The following is a 12,931-nucleotide window of genomic DNA, read 5'->3' as shown; positions in this document are numbered from 1 at the left end:
TTTCTAGATTTAGCAGCTTTCTTCTCTGGTTAGCAACAAATTTTTCTATTTAACCACTGGGGACATTTCTAACGAGATTACACAAAAAATTGGCTGCGTTTCGGCTAGAAAATGTTCTGAAGAAATCGCGTTCTAAGGCGCACGTTATTTTTCTAAAGCTACATGTGAGTGGTTAGACCTGTGACGTAGGGGAGGGTGCTAATAATATTTACATCCCGACAGGCTACCACTGGAAATTGAACGTGCCGACATTTAACACGGGAACCCTCTCGATTGAAGCTAACTTAGCAGGGCTCTTTGAGGAATTATCAGGCATTGCCTAGGATATTAGTAGCCTTAGTGAGGCTAGGAGAACAGGTGGGGCTTATGTGGTGCTGATTATTGATGACGTCCTCTTCGCCGGAGGTCTTCCATATAAGAGAGAATGCGGGGTAGATTTTCTAATTCGTATGAACATAGCGGGCAGCACTGAAAAATTTTACAGTATTAATTTGAGTGTAGCAGTCGTCCTAACAAACGTGAATAAGAGATATAAAATAAAGATAGTACAAGGCTACGCTCTAACCATCAATCATGAAGAGCGGGCAGCATTGACAAATTCTACGGTATTAATTTGAGGCTAGCAGTCGTCATAACAAACGTAAATAAGAGATATAAAATAAAGATAGTACAAGGCTACGCTCTAACCATCAATCATGAAGAGCGGGCAGCACTGACAAAATCTACAGTATTACGTTGAAGGTAGCAGTCGTCATAAGAAATGTGAATAAGGGATATAAAATAAAGATAGTAGAAGGCTACGCTCTAACCGCCAGGCATGCAGATGAAGTAATACAAAAAGTTCTCTGACGATGTTAAATTAGCTATGAGAGAAGCGTGCACTCAGTATGCTGCAGTGTAGAAATGGCATGCAGGGTGTCAAGCAACTGGCAACCACGGCATAGATTCTAGGAATAATAGAGGAGACATTTTGGTAGAGCTCTCGGAAAGCAATAGACTCCGAACGATGAATACCTTCTGCAGAAAGTGCAGTAACAGGAAATGGATCTGGAAAATCTCTAATGGAGAAATAAGAAATGAAATATATTTCTTATTCTGTGCGGACTTCAGAGTGCAATATGTAGAAACGTTAGGTGTGGTATAGGGCAGTGATCACACGTTAGTTAGGTCTAAGATTGCTCGCTGTTTGAACAGAGAAAGAGCAAAATTAGTCGAGAGCAAACTGGCCAACCTACATGCAATCAAGGTAAAAGCAGATGAGCTGGCAAGACCGGCCACGTCCGTCACCTTCCCTAGGAGCGTAGTTGTGATGCGCCTGTGTGTTGTGTGGATCGGTGACCTTCGCCGTGTAGTCCCCCCCCTAAATTGATTACACCCCCCCCCCCCCTCTAAACGTTCACTGTGCCCCCACCTATCAATGAAGCCAGACCCAGTGGTTTTTGCATCATTGCACACTCCGCGGAATGGCATTTTCAAGAGGAGTACTGGTACTTTAAAACCGGAACCTTCACCGAGCCTCTTTTCGCAATGACTGCTTTCGGAGGTAAACTCTAAATAATTCGTCATATGTTGTCAAATTTTTGAGTGACGCCTGTAAAACAACCGTGCATTGCATTACAATCCTCAGATTCGTTACGTCTGCAAGAAAACGAATCTCACGACAGATCATGGGGATCACACGATCGATAAAAGCCGAGCTTTCTGTGCTGTTTGCTTTGACTGACGATAATTAGCGATGATGTCGACGGCGAATGTTTAATTTCTTCAGCGTTTAAGGGATTACGAGAGTGGTTAGTTGATGTTAAACGTTACTCTGCATGCACCCCTGCTATTTATCTGTGTAGTACACAGCACACAGCGAGACGCGTTTGCTTGAGGCGTTGTTGTACGCCATTGTTGATAACGTTACTCTTAGAAAGTGAGCATTATCATTGCCTCACATGACATGTCGTAGCGTGACAGAAGCGGTAAACTTGATTAAACTTGTTAAACTAGTTAAAGAGACACTAAAGGCAAATAGTAAGTCGACGTGTAGTGTTTAAATACCATTCCAGAAACCTCGCAATGCTTGTTTCGTGCCTAAAAAACACTTAGTTTACGAGAAAATTGCATTTGATGGGTCCGAATACTTTATTCGAGATTCAAATCTCCCGCCACCCAACCGGAGGAGTGGTGAGAAGCAGTGGTCGCGAGCGTTAAATGTGGGGACTTTCGATCCTTGAGAGTTCACTTCGCCTAGGTACTACGGACAAGAATGTTGTTAGCTCCGTTCGTCCCTAGCCGAGCTGGCAACACAATCGACAGAATGGGTGGCCGGCAAGGCGAAGAAGCCGTGTCCAAAGTGAGTTTGTTGCTATTTTGTTTCGGCAGTAGCATATAAATTTCTGTAGTCGCAGGGGGATACGTTTGGAAGTGAGGTGTCTTCTCGGATGACTTTAGTGGCAAAGCATTAGATCGTGGCGATGCATTGTACATTAGTGTCGTTGAGCAAGGTCAGCATACCGCACACTTCAGGAGATTCACGGGAATGGAAACAGTTTGTGAAATCGACTGCCGTGTCGATCCGAGTTTGTTGCTTCTTTGTTTTTTTTTTGCAGCGGTTTCATATTAAATTCTGATAGGCGCAGGGGGATACGGTTGGACGTGAGGCGTTTCCTCGGATGACTTTAATGGCAAAGCATTACGTCGCATTGTCGTTGAGCATACTATGCATTTGAGGGGAATCGCGGTAACGGAAACAGTTTATTAATTCAACTGCCGTGCCGATGCATTAGTTCTTAATGTAACTGAGCATACACTTGGAGATTCGTGGGAATGGAACATTTAGTACTCTGTATGTGAAAGCACTAAAACTTGCGTCGCCATACAATCTGAGACGTAGATCGTTGTTAGAGCTGTACAGCCACACTGCGAAACACTATGCCCTGCGGATGAATACGGAACAAATGTATCCTAAAGAAAAATGATCGTCATGCAATTTCATAGCAGTAGGCCGTCGTGAAAGCTGTACAGTAACACTGACATTGGCTACGTGGTCAGTGCAATCAGCCAGCTCTTCCACATTCAGAAAAGATCTAAGGACAGAGGAAAACTTCTAAAACTACAAGACGGCAACCTGATTTGATAACTCATAGTTTGGATGCTTCCAATAGAAGCACCTGCACCAATGTAAACTAAATTGCAGTAAAAGTTGGACTTCAGGAAGTAAATGCGTCAACATTACACCAAGGATAAACGCAATTCCACTACATGGATGATTTGCCTTGTATGAAAACATTGTTTTCACCTTTTGCTCTCCTGTTCGCCACATAAGCATTGCGGATTAAGGCGAAGTCTCGCTGTTTAGTGCAATGCGTTTGTCACTGGTTGACCACAAATGAATCGCTATCAATGTCGTATAATGAGCATTAAAAAGTTCTTTTCAGCTCCTACTTTGCGACTGATGAGCCGGCTGTGCTTACATAGGTGCGGACCCACTTCCAGAGGGTCATCACTGAATTGCAATTTTTTTACAGGAGCGTGGACAGGTGCATAAATAGTGTTTTTTGAGTGACTGCACACAGGTTACCAGGCTTTTTATCAATCTTTTAAATCACCCACACAGATGTACGTTATCCTCTTCATTTAGTAAAGAGGGGTAAACATTGACAAAATGATGCATGTCAAATAGCTTGAACATGTATGTGTGTTCTATCCACAGTGACGGACAAGATGGCTAGAACGTTGCACATTGCCGTTTGCCTAAAGTCAGCTTTGCCGTGTGGCACCAATGTCGCGCAATCAAGCATGTGCAGTGTACTGCGGAGAAGTACACCAACAGTGGAATGCGGCCACTGTCAGAGGATATAGTGTCGCAGTACAGGCACAGAGATGCCGAACAAGTGTGCTGGCAGGCCTTCAGAGCTATTTCGCACGAGGTTGTAGTGATCTGAACCCTTGTTTCGCCCACATAGAGCTCCCAGTATACGAATTGACATCGTAACAGCCGGGACTAGTAATACGCGCTCCTTCATTAATTACCCTTGCGCGCAAGCACCTCAGAATCGCTACGAATCTGCACCACGTAGCCAATATTAGTGTTACTGTACAGCTTTCCAAGGGTCTACTGCTATGAAATTGCAAGGCGACCCAATTCTGTGGCATACATTTGTACCGTATTCATCCGAGGGCGTAGTGTTTTGCCAGTGTGGCTGTACAGCTTTCACAGCGATTTACGGCTCGGATTGCATGGCGACGCAAGTTTTGGTACTTTCGCATACAGAGTACACAATATTCCATTCCCACGAATCTCCAAGTGTGTTGTATGCTCAGTTACGTTAAGAACTAAGTTATCGGCACGGGAGTTGAATTCACATACTATTTCCGTACCCGCGATTCCCCTGAAGTGTGTGGTATGCTCAACGACACTAATGAACAATGCATCGGCACGACGTAATGCTTTGCCATTAAAGTCATCCGAGAAAGCGGCTCACGTCCAAACGCATCCCCCTCCGGCTATCAGAATTTAATATGAAACCGCCGGAAAAAAAAAGCAAACTCGCATCGGCACGGCAGTCGAATTCATAAACTGTTTCCGTTCCCGCGAATCTCCTAAGTGTGCGGTATGCTGACCTTGCTCAACGACACTAATGAACAATGCATCGGCACAATGTAATGCTTTGCCACTAAAGTCATCCGAGAAGACACCTCACTTCCAAACTTATCCCCCTGCGACTATAAAAAATTAATATACTACCGTCGTAACAAAATAGCAACAAACTCACCTTGGACACAGCTTCTTCGCCGTGCCGGCCACACATTCTGTCGATTGCGTTGCCAGCTCGGCTGGCAACGAACGGAGGTAACAACTTTCTTCTCCGTAGTACCTACGCGAAAAGAAATCTCAAGGACCGAAAGTCGCCACATTTCTCTCTCGCGACCACTGCTCCTCGCGCATGCGCAGAAAGAGCCGAGAAATCCAATTATGATGTGCTCGTCCAGCGCCTGACAGACGGCGGTACCGAGCCATGACAGAGCGATGGTGCCACTGCAGCTATTTTTTGGTCAAGTGGGGCAGACTGCTCAGGCATCACGCCACATCGCATGGAAGTTGAATTCTCGGCTACTTGCAGTTTTTGCGAGTTTCGCGAGCCAGCAAAACCAGCGCAGCACTGCACTATACATAAACTACTGAAATGAAAAAGCGTGGGCGGCGCAGAGTCGAGCGGAAACGAAATCTTTCGACCGCCCGCGTCGTTGTCAAGGGTAATTTCGATGAGTTCTTTTTTCCTAAAAATGCAATAGAACTGGACGAGCAGCAGTTTATTTTATCTTATATTCAATACAAGGATGTTTTTTTTTTAAAGAGTAGTTGGGTAGCAGTCACAGAATTTAACTGAGGAGTGCTTTTCCCATGGCGCAAGTGCTTAAATGTTCCGGGGGAGTCTCTAATCATGTCCTGCATTTACCTCAATTTCACGATTATCAAGGCTCTGTTTGCGATAATATTGACGCCTTAGAGATTCTCGGGCACTAATACATAACTTCAGCTTGAGTTATTCTTTGCCTTTAGCGTCCCTTTAAATTGAATTATGGGGCTTTGGGCTTCGATACCACGATCGGCTTATGAGCCACGCTAAAGTGGCGGACTCCGGAATAATTTCCACTCCCTGGTGTTCTTTAACTTCACCTAAATTTAAGTGCACTAGCGTTTTCGCATCTCATCCCGTAAAAATGAGGCTGTCACCATTGGGATTCGAACCCCCGAACTCGAGCAATACCATAGCCGTCAAGCTGCCATGGCGGGCACAGATGTGGTGATTTGACTTGCGACCGCGTCCGTAATATCGTATCGACCCTACGGTGTTTTAATCCGGCTTTGCGTCTGGACACCCTGCGTCAGTTGTCCGCTTGACAAATTTTCATGGTATTTAATTTTCAGAAAAAGCAGAAACATACCGTAACGTACCTCCAGCTTGCCCACAGCCACGGTTTCCCTGCCTTGTCACATCTTTTCTCTCTTCCGCTCTGTCTTCCTGTATGTGAACTGAGAGAAGGGCCATGCTCTTCGCTCTTTTCGCGATAGCGTTGATTTTTTCATTCTCTGCCTACTCTCTCCCTTCTCTCCCTGTCAGCTCGAAAGTTCTATGTCCCATCTGGGCTTGCACGTTAGTTGAAAAGTAAGCGCCGCAATCTCTACAGTGCGTTTAAGGGGCTAACGGATATTTACAGCTGCCAAGAGAATAATACGGCGACACCCAGGGAGCTCCAGAGGGCGTTGAGCAGCTACGACGCGATGGAAAGGTCGAAACGAGTTTCTCGCTTTCACTTTCCTCTCTGCCACGCTCCTGCCATGTGCCTAAACGCTCTGAACCACCCCCTGACGCGGCTCACAAGACGAGAGCAGCAGCAGTAGCAGCGCAAAAGTCGAATGAAGAGGCAAACAAAACTTCGCTTTAAAACTGAGAGTATTGCATTTGTGTTGCGCGCGCCACCGGTGCGCTGATTGGGTTGCTTGTGTCATGTGACCTCTCACCGCCATACCCCTTCCAAGCTGGTTCGGTGTACGCACGTTGAACACGCAGCGTGTACAGACTTTGAGGGCCACTTTGTCGCTTTATTCATTGTATGCAGGCACAAGCGCCAGAAATTACCTCAGCATCATACTTGGTTGCTGCGCTTTCAGGTATAGCAACTGAACGGAGCCTAGAAACATATTTATTGCTTTCCATGCAGGAAGTGCGATCAGACGCGACGTTCGGCGGGGCGGCCGTTTTCGTGGTTTTCCTGCGGTTGGTGGTCGGCAGTGTTTGCTTGTAGCGGGTAGGCCTTGCAATACGATGGCGCCGAGGGAAACGCCGCATGCTCTTGCGCAACCGAGTTGCGAGAAGGGACCGGGGGAGGGGACTGTCGTTCGCACGCTGTTTCGTTCGTTCGTTCGTTCGTCCGGTCGCTCGTTCATTTGGGACTATTGGCTTGCATTAAGATTATCATCGATGATTTTTACACAATTGTTTGTTCAGTAATTACGCGCTGTTTATTAAGTTTGTTGTCACATCAGTTAAATTCTTGTGTGTGACCGATAAACTATCTGCTCAGTTTCGCGCTGCTCGCTATGTCTCACGCTATCTAGAAAACAGCGTACACCCTGCTACATAAATAATTTGCATGCTCGAAAACTGCCGTCAGGCAAGGCATCTCTAAAGAGCCTCGTACGTAGTTTTGTGCAGACAGTGCAGTGACTGGAGAGTGCGCGTTCAAATTCAAAATGCAAAATCTGCATGAAATGTTAAGATTGCGCTTATTACATCTGGCTTTCATGTCACCTTAGAGAGACCTAGCTCCGCCTAAAGTGCTTTTTTGTGTTAATTATCCGATTCATATATATGGCCGTCTACACTGAAAAGAGCGCGATCGAAAAGAAGATAGGGAGGTTGACTTGAAAAAAAAAAAAAAAGCCGCATACCTGTATTCGTACTGGAAACTTTGGCAACAGTATAACTTTGCATAATACGGGTAGCAGATCCGCAAGTTCACTACAAGTTTAATGACATCATAGGAGGCCAAAGAGAGAATAAAAGCCCATATACACACATTTACTTAGCCTTTATACCAAAATAGCCTTATGTCTCGCGTGAATGAAACGATCTTAAGGAGTTGCTTACAACATGTATCATGTTTTTCATACGGCTTATTCCTAAGAACAATGACTAAGAAAGTAACAAGCATGCATTCCTGAACAAAAAAATTGCAGCATCCATAATAACTGTCAATGTAAGGCAATAGCTTACATTGTCAAGTCATTATATTACCCGCCGTGGTTGCTCAGTGGCTATGGTGTTAGGTTGCTGAGCAGGAGGTCGCGGGATCGAATCCCCGTCACGGCGGCCGCATTTAGATGGGGGCGAACTGCGAAAACACCCGTGTACTTAGATTTGGGAGCACGTTAAAGAACCCCAGGTGGCCAATATTTCCAGAGTCCTCCACTACGGCGTGCCTCATAATCAGAAAGGGGTTTTGGCACGTAAAACCCCATAATTTAATTTTAGGTCATTATATTGAATATGTCGTGAGAGCGCAGGCTTCCGCCCTCATCGTTTCTAGCGTATGCTAAATTGACTGTGAGTTGGAGTAATAAATGCCCATGATTTGCGTCTTGTTGACAAGTTTTATTCGACAATCTTGCGCAGGAGGCCACGTACAAAACGTGGGCCGTCTCTTGGCTCGACAACGAAACCAAACAAGTTGCCGTGGAAAAGTTGGCGAACGTGCGCACTGTGTTGTGGCCTTCCAAGCAGTTCCTCGCGGCGGAGGCACTCCGCAAGGTTTACGCGAACTTCACCTACAACGCTTCGTCCTTCGCCGAGTACTGGATCGAGACGCGTCGCAGCCAGCGCTTGATGTTCGGCTCCGAGGCGGCCGAAGAGGAGCTGCTCCTAGGCGACAGCACTCAGCTGCCATACGCGGATTACGAACAGGTGCTGAACCGCCTCTCTCTCTCATTCGGAGCGCTGGCACCTCCGCTCTACTACAAGGATGGCACCAACGCCATGTTGCATGGCGGCCTGCTGTACTTTTACGCTCGGGCGCTGATCCCTGCCATCGACAACGAGGGCGTTAAGGTAACGGGGCTGTGAACTGGACAAAAGATTTGCTTGCATGTATCGATGATAGTCATGTACTTGCACCGATAGCACAAGCAGACGATGGTGCTAAAATATAGACGAAGAATAAAACTCTTTCTCTACACTTCTTTTGTAGGAGACTTCTGGGCAATACAGAGGCAGTTTTCAGTCCAGCAGTGTTGAAGTGAATTTCATTTTACAACATATGTAGGGAACACGTGACTCTATGCAAACAAATTGGGATCAGAGGGCGTATGCTCACAGTGTTCTTGTACTGGAGCGTTTTATCCCCTACATTGTGACATGTTATGGCGACTACGCAGGTACCCCAGGTGCTATGGATTGGTCTGCAAATACGAATGGAGCGCTTTCTATGAAAAACGTTAGAAACTAAGCCAAATTTTCAGTGTCATTAAAATTGTCATTACTACGGATAATCTGTTATACAGCCCCCCCCCCCCCCCCCTAAAACAGAAACTCATAAAAACAGAAGGCTGTTTTTATGAGTTGTGCTGGTTTGGCTCCAATGCTGTCGTAGTGTGGGTGAATTGTCTCAGGGTAAACGATTTGTTTGGTTATTCGGCCGGAAAATTTTCCATTTCTTTGTAAACGTGAGGAACCGCGGCTTAACAGTCGGCATGTCTAAATACCGTGACACTGGGTCGCGAACTCTTCATTATGTATGGTGTCAAAGTTCCTCGTTCATCGGTGTTTATTACAGAGTCATTGCTTATATAGGCACCAGCCACTCATACTATTCATTCCAGAGTCTAAATACTTGCCTCTGTAATACCATAGATACACGGCCGTGCTGACAGTTGTTAAGACGCACCTGAGTTACCGGACTGAACTATGGTTACCGGTAAATACAGAGAGGCATATGTTACACGGAAAACCTGTCCTCAGTCAGTGCCGCTGTAGCGCTCTAAAGCAAGTGACGGGATATTCAGTACAGCTAATAAAATATATTTATTTGGCTTTTCTTTCCAAATATATTGACATAAGAACTGTAGTTTCTTTAAAATGTCCGTTGTGTTAGCATCTGCACTCTCTAATCGTATTGATTCAATTGTTTTCGCGCTGTTTGGCAGTAGTTAGAGCCAGTAACCCAACTCCAGGCCAAAGTCTAGTTCACGGCGGTCCGAAAGCCAAGACAATTCATTGCTGGATTGGTATTTTTACCTGAGTGCGTGCCCTGTGGCTAGTTGTGATCCCTGCATTTCCGGCACGTTTTTGTTAGACTGTGTACGTTATTGCTTGTTTTTTTTTGTGGTCGTTTCTGCCAGCTTTGATCTGGTGACGCGAACTGTTCGATGGCGTTGACCAAGGCTGTATCTTGCAATGGGGACGAAGACCACGAAGACTTCTTAATTGTGTTGTCCGCTCAACGAACAGCGCCGCACGATAGGCAGATCAAAGTACTCCGTTCACTGCAAAGGCATTGAGGTACTCGAACAGGAAAGAGAGAACGCTGAAAGGCAATGTCGTCGACTCGTGGCCACAGCTGTTTGGCTTCTCAGTCGCCGTATACTTCTCAGTCGCCGTATACGGCGACTCAGTCGCCGTATACGTTCCAATGTATTGTGAGCGTGTGCAAAATCCATGGCACGGCAAGACACGAACATGCGCTGAACCATCCCTCTGGAGAAGCGCTTGGTGATTACGTTGAATACACTGGCTACATCCGCTGAAGATAGAACCATGGTCAACTTCTTTTCCGTCAGCAGTCGGTTAGTATAATATGCCGTCAGCAATGCGTCGGTGTTCTTGTGCGGCGCCACGAACCGCGGTACTTGCGGTTCCCTTCGGCACTAGGGCTGGCAGTGCATCTGCGTCAATTCACCGCTGTTACAGGATTTCCTCAAGCAATTGGCGCCCTGGATGGCTGTCATATAAGTAGAGCATGTCGCTGAGTACTTCAACTATAAGGGGTGGTGCAGCAACCATTCTTAGCGCTGTTGTCGATCGCCACCACAGATTAAAGTACACGAACGTTGTGTCCCCGGGTCGAATGCATGATGCGGCCGTATTCGAACGGTCACGTCTGCCAAATGCACTGAGCAGCAATTTGTTCAGATTATACGCCAAATTATTTGAAGGCATATCGGTTGGGCTGACCCGGCATTCACTCTCATTTGATGCAGCCTCATTTGATGAAACCTTTTCCAAGGCCGGGTCCTTCTTATTCAATATCGCATATTTCCAACTTAAAATCTGTTACGCGCTAGACGCTTTGTGGGAAACGGTTTCGGGCGGCTGAAAGCGCGGTTTCGAATCATGCATAAGGGCCTGGAATGTACTATCGATTTCGTAAACTGCATCATCCGCGCTTTCTGTCTTCTGAACATCTGTGAGCAGCTAACAGGATGCTGTGAAGCAAGCTGATTTGAAGTTGTGGGCAGTGAAGATGCAAGGCGGGCTCAGCCAATATGTACAAGGAGTCGTAATGAGCCAATAAGAATGGCAGTGAGACATGCACTTGTGAAGAATATTGCAGCAAGCACGGCCACCTGAGTATTTTGACTCTCCACACTTTTAGCAGATCGTGGCACCATGAGGTAGCGACATGCAGTCTGTCTACATCTTTATGTGGCGCACAAATTCCATTTTGACAGTTTGTGAGAATTGTACAAGAGGTTGCATGTTTACTGCAACGAAAGTCTTGCTTTAAGTTTAGGGCTTGATGAGGATAGTTTTTCTTATATCAGCCATGGAGAGTACTCCTTACTTTCCAATGCATTATGAGTATTATTTAGCGGGCAATATAAATGTGCTGTCTACTCATGTTTTCTTATACTCGCTTGTGTGTCAGTTTTAGTACTGCAGTGACAAAAGTGGCAACAAGCAGTGCAGGGAGTTTCGTGTCAGTTGCACGTACACTTCTAACTTCACTCTTGGTATCGTTTTGTATTGTGTGTGACTGATGCAACAGCAGAAGCTTGGAATGAATGACTGCTTTTTATATTTATATTCAAGAAGGGCACCGACAGATGGAAGCACATTGCATGGATAGAAGTTTTATAGACAGGGGTAATGTGCCTCATAAAAGCAGGCTTTTTCGAAGCTTCATTTGCACGCAATGTGCTTTTTATATTGAAAATAAAATTGTGGTGTAGATTTTTCACTGAAAGAAATGCATTTAACAGAGAAACATTGCCTTGCATATTCATCGGAAAATAGTGATAATAGATATAATAGATAATAGATAATAGTGACAGGAAATAGTGAAAGCTTAAGGGCGCTTTATATATTGAAAGTGAAATTGTCTTGTGGCTTTCTCACTGAAACAAACCCATTAAGCAGGGGAACATTGCCTCGCCTATTTAGAAGAAAATAGTGATAGGTCTGGTTTAGAAATTTAGTGCCGACAAGTACAGACGGATGTATGGCGCATAAAATATGACTACATTTATGAGCGACTTTGAGGAAAGCAAAACAAAGATGATGTGGGGTCCCTCCCATTCAAGCTTTATTTTGCCCAGAAGCAAAATAGTCTTTCATGAGCACAAGCATGTTTTTGTTTGTCTCATTAGCCTACTTTTGGAGCTGCACAAGCTCCTTCTGCAGCTGAATGGACTCTCTCGCATTTACTGTGGCTGGCTTTTCTGCGCGGTTGTGCAGCGTCATCACGTCTTCAATTACCGATGATGGCCGCTTTCGCTTTCTGCTACTTGGTGGGCAGCAGAACTTGCAGCATTCTGTACTGCTTTGCAGTTCTCATTTGTGGGTGCAGGGCTGTCTTCCGTGCGTTCTGTGGTGAATGATTCTGCCAGGCCGACTTCGCATGTAGGATTCCATGAGGCAACCACTTCAGCATCATTAGGGGCCTCGTTAACTTTTGGCACCTGCGTATGACAGGAAAAGACAATGACGCATACATGTAAACTCAATTTGGACCTCTGCAAACTAGTTCTTAGATCAGCAGCATATGCACTTGAAAACCAGCAGACCAACCAGCTGGGTTCTGACATGTTACATGCAGCATGATACACGTTGGAAGAAAGAGTTCTCTTCAGTTATGGCAACTACTGCTTCTAGCCCTTACATATGAAAACAAACGAAATTTTTTCAATGCAAAGTACAGTCTGGCAAATCAGTTACGAGGAAGCCCACGCGGTGGAGAGAATTTCACAAAGCGAAACACTTCTCACCCACTGAGTGCTGCTTCGTGCTACACTGAGGTGAATGACCGTTTTTTTTTTCGTTCCAGAAAAGTTTTTCATTTTTTCTGCCGCTTAAAATACTGATGTATCCCACCCATATAGAATCCTGACTGGGACATCGTTTGAGAAAATAATTTCTGCTCTTCACATCCTACAAATATGCTA

The 12,931-nt window shown here is 45.5% G+C and overlaps 1 protein-coding gene across 1 annotated transcript in view; it reads left to right on the top strand.

The window, feature by feature from the left end:
• Positions 1–12,931, top strand: part of LOC142588709 (endothelin-converting enzyme 1-like) — a 45,718-nt gene that overhangs the window by 13,741 nt on the left and 19,046 nt on the right. Inside the window, exon 3 of the mRNA XM_075700525.1 lies at positions 8,169–8,600. Within this exon, the coding sequence (XP_075556640.1) occupies positions 8,169–8,600 (432 nt within the window). The remainder of the gene's footprint in view (positions 1–8,168; positions 8,601–12,931) is intronic.

The sequence above is a fragment of the Dermacentor variabilis genome, chromosome 7 (assembly GCF_050947875.1).
Source record: "Dermacentor variabilis isolate Ectoservices chromosome 7, ASM5094787v1, whole genome shotgun sequence".
Lineage (NCBI taxonomy): Eukaryota > Metazoa > Arthropoda > Arachnida > Ixodida > Ixodidae > Dermacentor > Dermacentor variabilis.
Note: the sequence above shows the minus strand (reverse complement) of the source record. Positions and strands in the feature narration are given on the sequence as shown.